At 42.4% G+C, this 18850-nt stretch overlaps 2 protein-coding genes across 4 annotated transcripts in view; both read left to right on the top strand.

The window, feature by feature from the left end:
* The window catches only part of baz2ba (bromodomain adjacent to zinc finger domain, 2Ba), a 51079-nt gene extending 43300 nt beyond the window's left edge, over window positions 1-7779 (top strand). Inside the window, exons 29-40 of the mRNA XM_034563244.1 lie at window positions 27-89; window positions 632-776; window positions 1148-1965; window positions 2113-2365; window positions 2598-2753; window positions 3058-3218; window positions 3319-3638; window positions 4247-4382; window positions 4475-4621; window positions 5308-5609; window positions 6018-6161; window positions 6324-7779. Coding sequence (XP_034419135.1) covers window positions 27-89; window positions 632-776; window positions 1148-1965; window positions 2113-2365; window positions 2598-2753; window positions 3058-3218; window positions 3319-3638; window positions 4247-4382; window positions 4475-4621; window positions 5308-5609; window positions 6018-6161; window positions 6324-6480 — 2802 coding nt within the window. The 3' untranslated portion in view covers window positions 6481-7779. The remainder of the gene's footprint in view (window positions 1-26; window positions 90-631; window positions 777-1147; window positions 1966-2112; window positions 2366-2597; window positions 2754-3057; window positions 3219-3318; window positions 3639-4246; window positions 4383-4474; window positions 4622-5307; window positions 5610-6017; window positions 6162-6323) is intronic.
* A 1420-nt stretch (window positions 7780-9199) lies between these two features.
* On the top strand, window positions 9200-18692 carry wdsub1 (WD repeat, sterile alpha motif and U-box domain containing 1). 3 transcript variants are annotated; one of them, XM_034560306.1, is made up of 13 exons: window positions 9200-9261; window positions 10051-10462; window positions 10848-11035; window positions 11715-11801; window positions 12204-12297; window positions 12865-12898; window positions 12996-13036; window positions 14693-14799; window positions 14951-14968; window positions 15083-15109; window positions 15487-15666; window positions 16778-16912; window positions 17008-18692. In XM_034560306.1, the coding sequence occupies exons 2-13, from the start codon at window positions 10065-10067 to the stop codon at window positions 17157-17159; spliced, it is 1461 nt and encodes a 486-aa protein (XP_034416197.1). In that variant the 5' UTR covers window positions 9200-9261; window positions 10051-10064; the 3' UTR covers window positions 17160-18692. The 3 variants fall into 3 exon arrangements, with proteins under 3 accessions (XP_034416197.1, XP_034416204.1, XP_034416212.1); XM_034560313.1 differs by lacking the exon at window positions 17008-18692 and adding an exon at window positions 16183-16249 and having other exon boundaries at window positions 16778-16906; XM_034560321.1 differs by lacking the exons at window positions 16778-16912; window positions 17008-18692 and adding an exon at window positions 16183-16754.
* Window positions 18693-18850: the final 158 nt, after the last annotated feature.

An 18850-nucleotide genomic window follows, 5' to 3' on the forward strand; every position in this document is an offset into this window, starting at 1 on the left:
TGACTGTGTTTGCTTTGTCCTGTCAGGAGGAAGTTGACCATGCCACCAGTCTGGAGGAGCTGGAGAAGCAGATAGAGAAATTAGCCAAGGTATGTTCTCAGAAGAAATCAGAAAGGAAATGCACGCTTGGTTGACACTGATAATGTTTGGTGAAAAACGACACACGCGGTGAAATAAGAACAACATTCTCTTAGAGAAGCAACTAAGGAAAGATCAACGACAAAAATGTTGAACATTATTGCTGTTTTTTGCTTTCACATAATCATCGTTCATGGTCGTGAAGGACTTCACTGTATGTTGCCGTGAAGATGTGTTTAAATACAATTGAATACACCTCAAACATCCTACACTCAAATAATAGATCAGGTTAGGGGAAAGAATAAAAATGCTACAACCTCTACATGCTTTAATATAAAGCAACTATGTGTTTTGTTCATATTATGTTCATGTACGCTGAGTGATGAAGGCATTAATTAGCATAATAAATTACCTCATTAGCATAACAAGTAATGCTCAATATATCACCGTGATTACAAAAGGACAGGTGGTAGCATGCGTGTCTTTTTTGTTTTTCCATGCATAGATCAAAACAATGTACAGAAATCACAGAGTATGTTTTGTACATTTGCAGCAACACCATCAGACCAGGAGGAAGCTGTTTGAAATCTCCCATTCTCTGCGCTCCATGATGTATGGCCAGGACCGTTACCGCCGCCGGTACTGGGTACTTCCCCACTGTGGAGGGGTCTTCATTGAAGCCATGGAGAGCGGAGAAGGTAGTTACAGCACACTGCATGCCAAGTGTGATGAATTCCCATGTTAAGATGCTTCAATTTGCTCGTCTGATTGCAGAGCACATTTTATGCACACTCAGTCTGGAAAATAAAAATCATCAGAGTTCATGTTGCAGGAAGGGGAGGGAAGAAATGTTATGAAAACATCTGTTTAGATGCACGATCAGCAGTTTTTTGCAATGTAAAACATGCTGATGATGTTTTACTTTGTCTTAATCCTCAACGACTAAAACTATATTAATCTAAGGCATCTCTACTTTTCTCCCAAAAGCAATAGTTGAATAATGTTACATAAGAATTAGCTCTCAACCACGGTAGTTTTCAGCTGGATTAACAGCACTCTATCCCCGCAGCTCCAGAGGAACAGGAGGAGGAGCGACAGAGGAGGAGGAGAGCGGCAGAGGAGGTCAAGGTCAAGGAGGAACCTCAGGAGATCGAGTTGCAGAAGGAGAAACCCACCAACCTCGATGGGCAGAGCATTCAAACGCGAGGCCTGGACCACGAGACAGAGGAGGAAAAAAAGCACGAGAGGAAGAAAAACGCCCTCTTCTACCAGCAGCCAGGCTGTGTTTCCAAACTGTGCACATTCCAGGACGCCAACAAGGACGTCGGCAAAGAAACGGGGATGGCAGAGGACAAGGAGAGTCCCCATGTGAGACAAAACGGCACGAGCCCCTTGGGCACTCCTGTTGCCACAACCACAGGAACATCATCCTCCCCCCCTCACAATACCTCTCAGCCAGCAGTAGCAACAACCCACTCCATGGTGACCACTAATGACACTACAAGCATCCCTCCCCCAGCCTCAACCTCTTTATCAGTCCCTTGCCTGCCAGCCCCACGTGAAAGCTCAGGGAACACTCCTCCAACCTCCTCCCCAGCTCCATCTCCGTACCTCTCATTCCAAGCCAACGACCAGCTGCTCAGAGTCCTGACAGAGAGGAGCGGACACTGGTTCAGTCTGCTCCCTCGCAACCCCTGTGACCTCACTTCCATCACCACGCCTCCTCCAGGAGTGCCCCGTGTGTCCCCCCAGGCATCCTCCACCCCAGCCAGGCCCAGATCCCCACCTCAGTCCCCCGCCCTGCCTCTCACCCCTTCTGCTGCCTCAGCCTCTGTCAGCCCGCACCATCCGGCTGGCCTCCTCAACTACCCACTATCTGCCCTGCAGGTGAGGCTGCTGGCCTGACACAAATAGAGATAGCTGTGTTCTGCACAGTTGTGTTACTGCCATGTACAAGATCACATAAGCCGTGACCCTCAGTCACGTTTTCCTCCACTTCCCTCACCCTTTTGTTTTTCCCTCTGTTCTCCCCAGGTGAAGTCTGGTGCTTCATTGCTCGGAGTTTCCTTCGGAGGCTGGCCCTGTGGCATGATAAGTCCCAGTCTGCCTCTGTGCAGCAGCCCCAATCCCATGCTGGGTCACTCTCTGGAGGGCAACACAGCAGCAAGTGTCTCCAGCAAGAGTGAATCACCTTTACCTTGCATTGAGAAAACCTCATCCATGTCCTCTCCTGCCCTGGAGATGCCCAAATCCCAAGACCACACCACACCTCGGCCTATTCCAGAGGGTAAGTGACGATATTAAAGTCGAGGCCGTAATCACTGCCTGTTTTCTTATTTGAGAAGAATTCACAGATTTCCCCTGAAAAATCCCAAGATAATTGGGTTTGGGAATGTTCTGCTCCACTGTACGCAATTACATTTGCATTACATATAGCGTAGCTGAACGAAGCACCGTTTTACTGTGATGTATGTTCTTTGACTTGTAGTCTACGTGCCTGTTTGTGCTCCTTGTCACAGAGAATCTGACAGGGTGGTGGCGGGTGTCTAACATCGAGCAGCTGAGGGCTTTAGTCAGCGCTCTCCACAGCCGGGGCATAAGAGAGAAAGGCCTCCAGAGGCAAATGCAGAAATACACAGAGATCATCCCCCAGGTTTGCACCAAACACAGAGACGGTAAGTGCTTCAACACTCCCTTTGAGCACATCATCACAGTTTATATAGCATATACTGTATGTATGTATGTAGGAGTTAGATTATTTTGTACAGCAACACATACAGTTTTGTTGTGCTGATGTTCAAACATTGATGCATGCCCTTGATGATTACTGAATACACTGCAAACACTGTATTATTTATGACCAAGCCACATGAATATCCGTGGATGTTTGGCTTCACTGCTCATGTGTTTACCTACATCGGCGAGGGTGTTTGTATGTGCATCCATGGCTGACTGATGTCTCTCATGTCGTCCATCTAGTGGCCATGATCGAGCTGCGTGAGCTGGAGGAGAGCCAGGTCAGTGTGGAGTCTGTGCGGGGCTGGTGTGTTGAGGAGCAGGCGATGGAGATGGACATTGCTGTGCTGCAGCAGGTAGAGGAGCTGGAGAGGAAGGTCACCGCCGCCAGCCTGCAGGTCAAGGTAACAACACTTACATAACCCTACGCATTTTGCCAGTGGTGTAAGAAACATGTTTTAACATGCGGAGTGGTGTGATCAGAGGCCTGATGTCCTCTCCCAGGGCTGGACATTTCCGGACCCTCAATCCGAGCGAGAGGACCTGGTGTATTATGAGCACAAGCCCCCCACCAAACCAACGCCAAGGTCTGCCAACGCGGGAGACAAGGAGCACCCGGAGGAGCGGGCAGAGAAGGGCGGGGTGATGCGTCACATGGACAACCCGCTGGACATAGCAGTGACACGTCTGGCTGATCTGGAGCGCAACATCGAGAGAAGGTACCTGAGGAGCCCCTTAGGTACCACCATTCAGATCAGGCTGGATAATGTGGGTACGGTCACTGTCCCTGCTCCTGCCCCATCCACTAGTGCTGACAGGGAAGGGTAGGTCATTTCTCCAACCAAAGCTCCCCACTCTCCCACTAAGACCCTTTCTTCTCTCTGTGTGTGCTTTATGTTTCCCATACTACTCAAACAGGGAGGGTCTTTGCTGCTTTCACAGCAGATTTCTGTGGTGGCTTGTTGCATTTTTGTTTGTTTGTTTGGTCTTGTGCGGTTTCTTGGGCGGGGTGGGGGTCTCCACTCAGTTTCATTTCCTGTATAGGTTTTGTTTACTGGCTTGTTTCTTTCTGCAGTCATCTGCATGGTGTTGTGCATCAGTAACCTTGGTTATGGGCATACTCATGTCTCCCACTGTACAGTGTACACTTTCACAGGTTTTCACTCTTTCTGCATGAAGTTCCACTTAACATAACAAAATCGGTGTGTACCTCTCCTTGGCGCCCTACACCCCCCCTCCCCTCCAAATCCTCATGCCTGTCTCTGCACAGCTGGAGCTCTTTCTGTTCTGCTGTCTTGTTGGCGGCTGGCTCAACTGATACAGTTTACTGCCTATTGTGTGTATGTGTGTGTGTGTGTGTGTAAATACGCCCACATATTCACATATATGTGAGCCTTTCTGTGTCTCATCATTTCTCATTATCTTCTCTCAGCAGCGAGGAGGAGGTGGCCCACGGCATGAAGGTGTGGAGGAAGGCTCTGACTGAAGTGCGTAGCGCTGCCCAGTTAGCCATGTGTATCCAGCAACTGCAGAAGTCTATCGCCTGGGAGAGGTCCATCATGAAAGTGGTGAGCAGCGTATTTCCACCGCGTTAATTAAAAAACAGCTCTATTCAGAAGGAGTATGCTGTTTTTTTTAATGGATGCACTTGTTTTTTTAGTACTGTCAGATGTGCAGGAAAGGAGATAACGAGGACCTCCTCCTGCTGTGTGACGGCTGTGACAAAGGCTGCCACACTTACTGTCACAAACCCAAGATCACCACTATCCCAGAGGGAGACTGGTACTGCCCTGCCTGCATATCCAAGGTATCAAGCCCATTCATCATCTCTCCACGGTTGATTATTTGTACAGCAAATCTGAGATTTTCTACAAGTTTTTCTTTGATTCACACCTTCTTCTACAACTTAGAATTTTAGGAAATTATTTTTGAATTAATTAACACATGCAGCATTTGCAAATGGTGGTATTTGACAGCCAAAACAGATATTTTTGTATTTAAACCTGTCGATGGATGATATTTTTCCTCAGTACTCACATCATTGTGCTCAAAGCAATTTGGGGGATTTTATGCATTTATTTGAAAGTGGGCAATAGAAAGGTGAGAGTAAATAGTGGGAGAGAGAGAGAGAAAACCACGTGCAACAGAGAAAACAACTCCAAGGAATATACATTTTCTGTTTTCTTACGTTTACCTTGAAATTGTATTTTCTGCACAATTGCGTTTGCATGAATCCTATTGAGTGACAAGAAAACTCTCCAATTCATAAAATTCAGAGAAATGACCTTTTATTTCAAGCTTATTGTGATGTTTTTTATTTAGATGGGGTCATGGAAGAAACTAATAATATTGGTGGTCTAAATGATATATGACAAAATGAACTAATTGTTCTGAAAAGGCCAACATTAGTATGACAAATCGGTCAGTGGACCCTTTAGTTTTTTTTAGTTCATTGCACCAGACTTCAAAGAATGCATTGTTTACTCTCTGCAGGCAAGTGGACCATCTCCCAAAAACAAAAAACCTCCAAGCAAACCAGCAACATCAAGCGGAGGAGGTGCTAAAAAAGGTGGAGAGGGGAAGAAGAACGGGAAGCAGGCAGGTAACGGAGAGGTAGCGGAGGACGACCCGGCCAGCACCAGCAGCACGCCCAAGAAAGGAGCAAAAGACACCAACAGGAAGAGGAAAGCCGAGGAAAGCTTGCCTGCTCCGCCAGCAGCCAATCAGGAGAACCCTGTGTGTGTGAAGAGAGCCAAGACGGCTCGAGACAACAACAGGGACCTGGGATTATGCAGGTATGTGCCCCTGGCGAGTTCATACTCGTCTTTCTATTGAATCCTTCACTTATCTATAGATATCTGCCCCTCTTAAACGCTTTTACAGTCGCCGTAGGACAGTATCAAGAGGTTGATTTCTCTTAATCAGTGAATAAGATTCTTCTGTGGTTTAAATGTAAGGTCTGCTTGTAACAAATCCAATTCAGCCTTTTCTATTAAGATTACAAGTCGTATTTTTTCAGCACAAAGTCAACTATGAGTTCAGTTTGGGCGAGTGATGGATTATAATTATAATTATAATTATATTGGATTATCACTGAATCTTACACACTGCTCCTTTAAAGGAAGAGGACATTATAAACGTCCCAGTGGAAGAAAGCTCCACAGCTGTTTCTGTACATTTGTGTGTGTTTGTGTGTCCAACAGGGTGCTGCTTGCTGAGTTGGAGCGGCATCAGGATGCATGGCCTTTTCTCACACCCGTCAACCTGAAATCGGTCCCCGGCTACAGAAAGGTCATCAAGAAATCGATGGACTTCTCCACCATCCGTGAGAAGCTTGTGAACAGCCAGTAAGTTCCCATCGCCTCTGTTTGTTCTGTTTTCACTGAAGGCTTTCAGGACATTTCGACAGGATTTTAAAAAGTCAGACTGGTGTTTTGGCAGAAAAAACGAGTGTTAGTTCCACCACAGAATGTGGTCTCAACTTAAGACTTTCTTTTTTTAAATTTCAGGTATCAAAACCTTGAGACCTTCATCATTGACGTCAACTTGGTCTTTGATAACTGTGAAAAATTCAATGAAGACAATTCAGACATTGGTCGAGCTGGACATAACATGAGGAAGTTCTTTGAGAAGCGCTGGACCGAGCTTCTGAAACAAACAATCTAAAGGTCTGTTTCAGATTCTCTCCAGAAAACCCATTCAACTTTTCATACCGGAGCACCAGGTTTTACATTTGTTTTGATTTTCTGATGGAGAATGTGGCTTTGCAGGATGGAAGAAGTAAAATCCGTAATAAGAAATCCTGGGTGTGCATAAGATGAGATGTCACCTTGGGGGAGAAGGAAAAAAAAAGTCATTACATGAGGTGCGCTGGATTTTATTACAACAGGGATAAAAGCCCCAAAGAGTCCCGTAGAAATGGGGTGTTGTAGTGCAATACCATTCCCTGTCTCAGAACACTGCACTGAATTAATCCTCAACTGTCACTGATGTGTCTGCGCTAGAAGACTTTCCACTACTTGTAAATATTCTTTTGTTATTTAATCGTATTATAGTGAATGTATTTAATTTTGTAATAATTATTTATGAATCAAGGTCCACTTCATTTTCTATGAAAAGGAAGAATCAGCTGAACTGCTTTGAATTAAAAAGGAATGTGTCTTTGTGTTATAATTTTTTCTCCCAAATATTAAACAAAGCCAAGAAAAAAAGAAAACTGTTTACACTGTTCAGTGCTTTGGGGCATCAGAGGACTGTATTCATATGTTCAAACTGTAAAACTGCATTTATTTACAGGAACAGCAGACGGACAGTTAGACAATGGTGATTCATGTGTATATACTGTTTATTAATGTCAATATTATGTCTTGTTTGGAACGATGTGTAAAAATTGTTTAAGAATATTAAGATATTGTTTATGCCTTAGAATGATTGTAGCATTCTATTTTAGTGAACGTGATGAAAACATTATCATAAATATTGTTTGTACAGTATATACATATCCTCTGCAAACACTGTGGTATCCTTAATCTTGGTAGTGCCTACCCTTCCAACAGGGGCATGTAGGGGATGTTATTGTTTTTAGTTTTCATTCTTATGACAACATCCGTTTTTTTTTATATGATTTCAATCCAACAAGGCCTCCAAAGTTGGACAGTGATACAGAAATCATTCCTCACCATAGCAGAAAAAAAGGAACAACAAGCATTCAGTTATGCTTCCATGATGCATTTCCTCGTAATCTGCCACAATACAGAGGACCTAAGGCCATTTGTAACCACTGTGTTGAACCTTGCTGTGTGTTGTGGCCTGATGGAGGCAGCTAGATTTTTTTGTACCCAAGTCAAGAGTACTTGAAGTTACTTTATTTAAGATATTGTGGAATAAAAGTATCATTCTTTTGTAGGAGCTTTATTTTTCACTAGTGTGTGGCACGGACCTATTAAAAGGATGTTTTCAACGTAATGACTTCAACTTGTTTTATTTCAATTCTATCCTACAGGATGTTTTTTTGGCAAAAAGTCATGGTGGCAGATGTGTGGATGAATCCCTTTTATTCTTTATACAAGCTTAACAGTTTGTAGAAAGTTCATCTAATACCTTACTATCAAATACCTCAGTCCTGCAGTGCTATCAAAAACACAAACATAAAAAACATTTCAAGATCATGTGCTCGAGATTTTGCAGACAATAACAAAAATGCATAAAGGGAGTTGTTGAAGAAGTATTTTGATCATTTAAACTAGCAATACCACACGGGGTAATTCTCTATTGAAGGTAAAAGGCCTGTATGTGTAGTTCTATTTTAATTGGGTTGAAAGTAGAGAGGAACGGATGGAAAGAAGATCTGCTTTTCACTCAGAATGGCCGCTCTCTGTCATATTGGAGGCCCGAACATGTGCAGCATTTTAATGTTGTCTTAACTACTTTATATACCTACATACTTATATGTTTTGTCTATGACTGTTTATATGTCTTAACCTGAAATGTAACAAGTAACCAGGCTGTAAAATCTATTATATAAAAATTAAATAAAAAGTTTTTTTTCTTTAAACTGAAGTAAAATAACATTCTAATTGGACTCCTCAGCAGTGATGGGGTTCACGCACTGTGTTGAATGAATTATGCAAATGAATACTGAACATGCATTTTGATGAATTGTGAGTAACCACTGTGCAAAAAACGCATCAGGTTTTACAACAACTGTCCTTACTAAATAAACATAATAGTATCCAAAGTACTCCAAATGGCCATCGTGACCCACTTAAAGTCCTCATAAATACTCAGATCTTACGGATCAATATCACAGTGAGACTCTGTAACTAGTAACAGTCCTACATTCACAAATGTACAAAAGTATGTTCCTCAAAATATGCATGAGCTACCAAAAGTAAAAGTACACATTATATAATTTATGGCATACTTTTACATAATATGCGGAATGGCATATTTTAGAATAATGTATGTTATATAACTGGATTATTCATGCATTAATGTGTACATTGCTTTAATGTTGCCGCTCTAAAGGACTTCATGCACTACTACTACCACAGTATCTTGTGGACTTCCCCCCCTTACCTTCCCTTATTTTAAACTATAATAATACGTCACATTTGATTTGTTGATTACATTTGTATTACTAATCTGCTAACTAGTTACACAAATAGTGGAATTAGCATAACATGTAAATACTCAAGTTAAGTACCTCAGAACTGTACATGTACTTGTACTACATGTACTTGTACTACATGTACTTGTACTACATGTACTTGTACTACAAGTACATGTAGTACTTGTACTACATGTACTTGTACTACATGTAGGCTACTCCAGTGAATGCACTCAGTCCTGCCTTCAGGGTGACGTCACCCGCGGTGCATCACAGTCAGCTGATCGATGAGGAAGTAAACAACGTCGAACTGAACCGGGGCAACACGACGGAGAAAGGTAACGTGCGGTTCCGTTAGATTTTATAAACGCGTGCCTCTGAATAATACCTAATAATCAGATGTTCTCACACGAAGGAGGCAGTTGGCTCTCGGCTGTAACGTTAGCCACCGGCTCCCCCGCGGGGCTCCTCTCCGGTTGCTCTCGGTCGGTGTGGACAGCCGAGCTCATGGAGCTCATGCTGTCACGGAGCTCGTGTTCGTTGTCTCCTTAACAAACAGACGGCACCATTCGTATTGTTCTTGTTTTCTGCTGCGTTCAATGTGAACGAGCCCGGCTCCTCAAAAGGCGTCTACAGTTCAGTAAAGTAACGAAGTGACGTGTACTCGAGTACTGCATTTAATGAGATACTTGTACTTCACTGGGGTATTTCTCTTTGCAGCTACTTTATACTTATACTCCACTACATTTAAAAAGGGGACGTTACGCCACTGCTTTTATCTGGCAGCATTAGCTGCTCGTTATGTTTGTTATGTAATAAATAAATGATGATGTATTATGTTTAGCTTAAAACAAAATTCACAAGCCATAAATAGTGTTTATTGCAGTTAAAACTAGCCCTTCATCAGCTACATTATTAAAGCAATGTACACATTATTTACATAATAATTATATCAGGGATATTTTAATATGTACATGCTTCTGAAATGAGACGCACGTCATAATGTAGGCCTACCAAGTATGTGTGATGCTAATGCAACATTGAAGCCATGTGCACATTAGTGCGTCATTAATTACAATTGAAATGGGCCCTTCTGCTCATTTTGTACTTCTCTGTGTGAACTTCAGGACCGGCTCGACAAATGACATCTCTGATCTGCACCTTACAAGACCATCGGGATGATGTCAACTGGTGCGCCTTCTCCGGCGAACTGTTTGCCACGTGCTCCGGGGACAAAACCCTCAGGGTGTACAACTCCCGCGACTTCTCCGAGCTGCCCTTCTCGCCGCTGTCCGGACACGGATACGGCGTCCACTGCTGCTGCTTCAGCCCCTGCGGACAGTTCCTGGCCTCGTGCTCCACGGACGCAACCACGATGGTTTGGTCCACCGTCACCGGCGAGATCGAGTTCGTCCTGGAGCATCCCGGTCGTAGTCCAGTGAGGATCTGTGCGTTCTCTCCGGACTCTGCCCACCTGGTTTCTGGAGCATCGGACGGCTCTTTGGCTCTGTGGGATTTCCCCTCCAAACAGCTGCGCAGGTACATTTGAATCTAGCTTCCGTTGTTATAGAGCTGAAACAAGCAAATACATTTACACGGGTTTGGTTTCGGGTTTTTTAATTCACTACGTTTTGATATTTTATGGACTTGGTGATTCATAGATTCATAGGAAAAAGCATTCAGCAGATGAAACAATGATACATTGTTAACTGCAGGCCTATTCATACAGATATACAACATAGTTACACGTCTCTCTCATATCTTGACAAAGGGAGCTGAAACCTCAGTGCAAAGTGCAAACAGCTCTCCTAACGCCACCGTTTGCAGTTGCATTACGTTATAAAACAGTGTGTTCCTGTACTTGAGCGATGGCAATAAAAGATGTGCCTGCTGATGCAGCTGCTCGTCGGTTGTGTTTGTAAAGGACCGGAGCGGTGAACGACACAACCATGGTGGCCTGCTCCTTCAGCCCCTGCAGTCAGGTGTTCATGACCGGCTCCACCTACGGGGACCTGCGCCTGTGGGACCTGGACATGAACCAGCTCCACGTGGAGAAGAACGCTCACGACCTGGGGGTCACCTGCTGCACCTTCGCTCCCAGCATCCTCAGCGGTGACAAACCGTTGCTGTGTTTGTCTTCTGCTCTCTGACACACGGCTTAGTCAGGTGTTTCTGGTGGCATTTGGGAGTAAAGAAATCATAAAATACAATTTAGTATTTTTTCTTATAAACTTCTGAAGTCCAATATTATGCCAAGAATCCCTCAAATCTGGTTATCAAAAGGTTTGCTAGAGATATATGTACAGAAGCAAGATATTTTACAGTTGAAATGTGAGAGCAACAGTACATATGAGACACATTCATATTTAAAGTAATATTTTGGACTATAAATAATTACATATCTTAATATTAAACTATTATTAAGAAAGTGACCTATAAAATGCTGCAATTTCCTTTTTCATAACTGTCAAAATATACTGATATCTCTGGTACGCCATTTCTGGCTGATAATATCAGTCGGCTTTCACATTAATAAAAATGCATGTCTCCTAGTTACAGCACATACTGTCACATTATTATACCAAATCTCTTTCTAGAAGATGAAGGTGGTAGTAGAGGAGGGGACATTACTGTTATATTGACATCCACCAACAAGTTTCCTCAAAATCAAGCCAGTCGTGAGCACAGCTGTTTGTCCTTCATCCCCGTGAGGGACAACAACATGAATATAGTCTGATTTTGTTTGGTAACACACAACAATATTTGTTTGTTTGTTTTTTGTCCTTTTTAGGTGGTCAAGTCGTGCAGTTTTGTCTGGCGTCCTGTGGGCAAGACAGTCTCCTGAAGATCTGGGCCATTACCAAGTTCACCTCAGGAGGTAACTGGTTTGTCAAACGCTGAACAGAAATACAGAAATATGGCAACCCAATTGCTTTTGTTGCTTTTTGCTAGTGAGCTGTTGAATCAGCACCTTGAGGGCACACGTCTTTGCAAAAGAGTGCCACTAGCACATATTTAAATTTAATTTGTCAACACATTTTTCTGCAAAACCTGCCATTTGTGTGCGTAGACAAAAGTCTTAGATCTTTTATTTGAGTTTGTTGAAGAAAAACACACCGTTTATATTTTTGTTCATGCGTTTATATTTTTGTTCAGCATATATATATATATATATATATATATATATATATATATATATATATATATATCAGCTTCAGTATATCAAAACAAATCACCTGTGTGTGTGTGTGTGTGTCCGTGTGTGTGTGGCTCCTGGTAGGATCTAAGATGCGGCTCCTCCACACGTTGAGGGGCCAGTCGGCCCCGGTCCTCTCCTGTGCCTTCTCCTCAGACGGGCAGCTGCTCGTGTCTGGGTAGGATCTTTAAGAGGCTTAGCGAGCATATTGGTGATTTTGGACGTTTTAACCTCTTAATGCAGATTATGTATACTTAATACATTTCTGACAACCATTTTCCAAAGCTGTTTTTTAAATTGATTTGAGACAATTTTTCCTGTCTGGCTCTGTGCAAAATCAAATGAATGTTCAACCAATTATTACCTGGAGTATAATGAAACATCTACAATATGTTGGTAACGGTCAGCAGTTGAGTAAATTATATACAAAACGTATTTGATGGACTTTTTTAACAAACACATTTCAACATCTTGAGCTTGACTAGATCAGCATTCATGTATGGATCTATTTAGGATCAAGACATTGATGTAAAATATAGATAATATTCCTTGATTTACAAGCAGGCACAACTAGGCACTGACACCACTATAAGAGTGCAATACTACAGTGCAACCACCAGAGGGCGACAGCGATTGCTTTATTCCTCAATGAGTGAAGGTGGACCTGAACATGATGTACCATAGTCATTATTCCTTTTTAAAATATTGCTCACATAGTTACAGCTTTATCTTTTTTTTCCTTCAGCTCAGTGGACAAAACTGTGACAGTCTATGACGCCGTAAGTTCATTTCTATTAATTTACTTGGTCGTTACAGGTTATGTTATATTAGGATGCATTCACAACACAATGTTTATGTATTGTTTTCTGTTTGCAGAAGAATGCAGTTTTGCTTTACACATTGAACCAGCACGAGAGGTAAATACTAACTTATGTTTACGTGGTTACGTTTGGTTGATTAGATTTTCTCATTGAATACGAGCATCAAGTCCCAAGATAAATACATTAATTTCTCTCATCTTGCCAGACGGTATAATATCTTGTCTGTAGTTTTGTATTATATTTTCTTATATAATCTTTCAGTTATTTTTATCTTGACCAAATGTTATATTGAGATATTGTTTTTTTTTTTAAAGAATAATACGTTACATTTGAAAAAAACATGGTTTTTAATACTGTTTTTATCAAAATTATATTTGTGTTTTCTTTGGTAAAACACTAAATTAAATATGTATACTTCACCACACACACGGGTTCTCTGGCAACTGGTGGTAACAAACATACGCAAGCTACATCTGTTTTTGATAAACATATTTCTGGGGGAAATCCACTGCAAGATGCTTTGCAATGTATTTGTGGAATTATTTAGTTTTTGAGACAAATGTGATGAGACGTCACACTGAGATTTTTCCAAACAGTTTTTTTATTAGGCATTGATGCCACAAATTGATCAATTATATAAAACATCAGAAGTAAAAGTCAGATTTTCGACATTTGACCGCTCGTTTACAACAATATCTCACTTGTAGGGAGAGCGGCACCTTTTAGGTCCCAGAGTGGTCACGAAGCATGCGTTTATCATTTTTAGAAAGAAAAGGTAGGTCTGCTCTCTCTGCGTCTCTTCCCCCGACACGTACACATAAGCCACAGCTGAATGATCACACTTCCAATCTATTTAAGTCCATCCAGCCACCTGTGAATGAAAGGCAAAAAGCTCACTTCAATTCAGTGGGGCAAATAAAAGTCACTTTGGAAAACCTCCATCTGAAGGGGAAGTAGATGAGGCAAGTTGAGAGAAAGTGGATGAATGGCAAACACCAAGTAAATCACAGCTCTTGACAAAATGCCTCAAGGAAACTCATTTGACTTCACAAGTGATAACAGCGTTGGGGTATTTCTTATTTGTATTCTTTATAAAGACGTTGATTGAAGTCAACTGGCTTTTGTGGATCAACATTTTCTGGGCGATCCTGCTCAGGCCTCAGAGAGAGCGTCCTCATTAACGCCGCTTTGACTTTCTTTGAATCTCCTGAAAATTTAATTTGAATCCTTATTCAGATCTTCAGTGCAGCCTGTGACGTGGTAAGCCATCACTGATGGAGAGCATTTGAATATATTGCACATATTCAGGTCTGGTATTGAACCCACCTTTTAACCCTGTAAAAGCCCAACTGCAGCCTCAGATCCTCAGACAGGGGGGCTTACGGCTGCTGCGAGGCTCAGGACTAAGATTTGGGGCTTTGAGGATCGGTTGCTCACAGAATCACTAATATCTTAAAAGTTGCTTCTAGCAACTGACTTCTCCAGGTTCACGTTATTTCATAAGTATATCTCCAAGTTTGACATTTCCCACTTTCAGTTCCTCCCCAAGCCGTTTGTCTTTGTACCCGATACGAGTGCAAAGAAAGACGTACAGACGGAGTCCTTCCATTTGAGGTATCTTCATTTGATTGATCAACATCGATGGAAACACTTGTCGTCCTTTTTGGTATTCGTTTCAGTTATTTGACAGAGAAAGTTCCACTTCATTGTTGACACAACCAACACTCAGGTGATTCCTGTCCACTGTTGCAGATACGTGACGGCATGTTGCTGCTCTCCAACTTCACCACTCATCGCTACAGGATCCATGGATAAGACTGTCAACATCTGGAGGCTGGAGGATGGGTGCAGTGAACGTGGTGGGACACACACACACACACACACACACACAAACACACACTCACTCCAATAGAGTAACATCTATATATGTTGATGATTGATTACATGTGTTGTGTAATCTTTTGTCTGTGTCTGTCTCCTTTAATGATGAAACTCGTGTCCAATGGAAAGGCGGGAAGTCATTGCCTGGTTAGTTTTATTTACACGTTCTTTTCCTTAATCCCTCTTCAGTCTCAAGTCTGCTGAAAGATTGCGATGCATTGCTCATGTTTACAGTCACTTATTCCTTTGTGTGTATTCTAGAAGGGTCTGATCGGACATCAAGTGAAGGTAGGGAGCACTACAATATTCCTTTCTGTATATCCCTTTCCTACATTGGGGAACCTACACCCTTATGCAATACTGTGTGTGCACAAAACAATACAATAATGTTGTCATAATTATGGGATGGTCGTGTGTATAGCAGTGGGTACAAAGTCCATGTTTGCTCTCGCAATTTTGTCAGCAATAAACAAGCTCCTTTTCAGCTTTTTGGTTTCATCTCGTGTCAATGAAGATATTATTGAACCCTCCAGACATTTATTTATTTATATCACGCTCGGCACGGGCCCCCCTAATCAATAATTAGGATTCTAGGATTCCAGGAGAGGGTTGCGTGGGGACTATTTGGCCAAGACTGAGCGTATGGCTCTGACTCGCCCTCTCAGGGAGAAGCTCAGCGAGTCGATCCAAGCTGCTGGTCAGCGATTGGTCGGAGGGGGACGTGGCTGCGTGGCTGGAGGAGGAAGGCCTCCAGGGATTGGTGGACAAATTCAGGGCCAACAACATCGACGGGACGGAGCTGCTCGGTCTCACCAAGGAAACACTGACGTCAGAGCTGCACATAGGTGAGGAAGACGAGCATCGCACGCGGCTCAGCGGGCGCGAAGCCTCTCGCTCCGTCGTAGTCCTGATGCTCGCTTTTGCCCCCGATGTAAGAATATAAACCCGGTCTCGTGGGTATTGACTTTAATCTGGAGCACTTCATTAGTTACATAACCCAATCCCCAAAACTGTAGTTCTCATAAGGTATGAAGTGGATTTACTCCCAATAGCATTAGGGCTTCTTGGTTTTTAAAAGAGGACATTTTAGCTTATCTGACTTCATCTGGACTATATCACACTTTTTAAAATACGTAACCCCCAAGCCTAAAGCAGGAGTGCTATGCTGTTGATGCCAGACTACCGGCTAGGCCAGTATTCGTCTTGTAGTTGTCAGCAAATGTTTGTTGTATTTCCATGCCGTCGTTTTCCATCCCACAGTGACTGTCAATCACTCCTCAGTTTACACAGCTCCGCTGCTGTGACAGCTTGCGTTCACATTGTTCTGTTTTTAGTAACGTTGCATTAATTCTCCTTAGCAGAACTTACTCGGAGAACATTTTTATCGACTGCAATGCAAGACAGATGGAACCGGCCTATTGTTCAAAGGTGGGAGTGAAATCAATAAGTGTGCTTTTCTTCTCAAGAGGCGGTGCAACTAAATGAAACAAAGCGTACCAGTAAGATTATCAGGCAGGCTGCGGAGGGCTTTGTCCACTTTTTACTTCACGAGATTGTTCTTTTCTACATCTTAATCAAATGTTTCTGTGTTCTCCGGCCGTCGGGTTCTGCAACACAGTGTTGCCGACACGACAACGTTCAAGCTCAAATGCGCTTGAGTGGCTGCTTCGTGTTTAACTCTGAAGTGGACAGACAGTCGGCAGACGTGATTCTCTCTCTCACCCACGCTCACGTTGGCCACCCGAGAGTGAAAAGTGTGAAGCGCAAGAACAACGAATGCTCGAAACCGTGATGTTGATGTTATTGTTTACGTTGGTGTTTGGGTCAGTTGGGCTTGTTCCTCCTGAGGCTCCAGTGGGTTCTACTTTAATGAGAGCACACACACTCTGTGTGTGTGTGTGTGTGTGTGTGTGTGTGTGTGTGTGTGTGTGTGTGTGTGTGTGTGTGTGTATATAGAGTCAGTAGGCCTGCGCAGTAAACTCCTAAGGAAGGTGCAGGATCTGAAGAGCGATTCGGTGTGTTCAGGCATTCCTGACGAGTTCTTGTGTCCAATCACCAGAGAGCTGATGAGGGAACCCGTCATTGCTGCCGGTAAGCGAGGATCTTTTACATATAATGACACCAACTCATGAGAGTCCAAACGTTTTGCTTGAGTGATTTAGAATAAATTGACATGTTGCCACCAGATGGATACTCGTATGAGAGAGAGGCCATCAATGGCTGGATCGGCACTAAGAACCGCTCCAGCCCCATGACCAACCTCCCTTTACTGACGACGCTGCTCACCCCTAACCACACCCTGAAGATGGCTATTGGCCGCTGGAAGACCAACCACTAGCATCCCAACTGTTCTCCCTAAAGTGACAGAAGCCACAGCCATTTCACGTATGGGTGCAAATGGTTCGGTTCCAAATGAGGCACCTGCACACTTGGGGCAGCGTCTTTGTTTGCATTCATTTTTAAAGCTGACATTTTTTAAACCACTGGGGAGCAGAATTGTAGCAACAACTCTAAATGTACTTGTAGTTTATGAAGTTTGAATGGCCATAACATTTAATTAAGTAGCTACAGAGCGATATGAGCATCCCAGGAGACGGCTCCTTTTGGCCACCTGAAGAACACAACTTTAAAAGCGGCTACAATCAAAATGATCATAACAACAAAGCTCTACAGACGGTTTTGACGTGATTTTTGCTTTCTGCAAATGTACTGTTTTGGTTCACTCTCTCTTCGATGAAACTGAGGAGCATTTGGCAGTTTAAGAGCCAGATATATCCCTCAGGAGATGGTGGAGACCAAACACCGGGCTAACAGAGAGTGAACATTGGATTCTTCAGGTGGCTGCATGCTCTGCTGGACGTGTTAATAAGCACGTTTGAATGCACTTAATAAAGTGATGATGTGTCAATCAGCTGGGAAAGGGGGTTGTCTTGTCTGATCATGGACAGTTTTCTGGTTTGTTAATCAATATACAAAAACACGAGTTCTGTATAGAGACCACATAACAATAGAAACAAGTAAACAAAATGTACACTGCAGGCTCCTGATTTTTTTTTATTTTTAAGTGTAATGACTAACATTTTGACTAGGCTCTAACTAACAGGCAAATTAGTTTATTTCAAAATGAGTCGCATTTATAAATATATGTATCAATAAACAAAGCTAAACATGTAGCATTAAAATTAAAACATTGATTGGGAGGCCTTACGTGTATATATTTTATAATCATTGTTACCTTTCTTTGATTGAACAACCAGAAAACAATAAACTGAGTTTCTGGGAGCTACATACTGGGGCGTTAATTTGCATTTGAATCAGGAACACCAATTAAAAATGATTAATGTTGGTTCCCTTACTTTTTGCACTAACTGCAGGACATATTTGTGCTCCTTAGAGTGTCATTGCAGGACCTTGCTTGTTGCAAACCTTGTTTGAACAGCTAACATTCAGCACTTAATGAAATGAATGACATTAATGAAGATAGTTCCTAGAATTTGCAACGTCCACATTTTTATACAAGCATTTTATTTTGATGGCGTGATTGTCAGATTAGATAAGTTAGGTTGTTCCATAAACCTTTTACCCATCCACACACTGAAGCAGAGGCAACATTTGATGGATTATACTGTGAAAGAAGGAGATGTAGAAATGTAGTCCTCCATTGATATTTTATTTTACCACAATAATAATGTGGTAACATTTTGTAATCCATATACGACAACTAAGGACATTCAGCTGTGTACAAAGTCTCTTAAGATGTTCTATCCTTGACTGTTGCTTGTGTAAATGCTCTCTCTGTATCCAAATAAACCAATAAACACTTCATATGAATATGCTCTCTGCTATGCAAAAATAAATAACGTACTGTGAATCTTGAAGCAATCAATTCAATATTCGATTATGACAAGAACTTTCCAACTGTACAGCTCCCTTTTTTTATCAAATGTACCAAGAAAAAGAATCTCAAGCACACAAAGTCATTTCTTTTGAAGCCTGTAATGCTGACAGTTAACCACTTACAGGGAAATA

The sequence above is a fragment of the Cyclopterus lumpus genome, chromosome 3 (genome assembly GCF_009769545.1).
Source record: "Cyclopterus lumpus isolate fCycLum1 chromosome 3, fCycLum1.pri, whole genome shotgun sequence".
Taxonomy (NCBI): Eukaryota; Metazoa; Chordata; class Actinopteri; order Perciformes; family Cyclopteridae; genus Cyclopterus; species Cyclopterus lumpus.

Bases quoted from the DNA above. Each gene is read 5' to 3' on its own strand.
- wdsub1 (XM_034560306.1), top strand. From the start codon at position 10,065: ATGACATCTCTGATCTGCACCTTACAAGACCATCGGGATGATGTCAAC. The intron at 12,899-12,995 runs GTAAGTTCATTT...TTCTGTTTGCAG, and splicing joins CTGTGACAGTCTATGACGCC to AAGAATGCAGTTTTGCTTTA. The intron at 13,037-14,692 runs GTAAATACTAAC...CCACTGTTGCAG, and splicing joins ACATTGAACCAGCACGAGAG to ATACGTGACGGCATGTTGCT.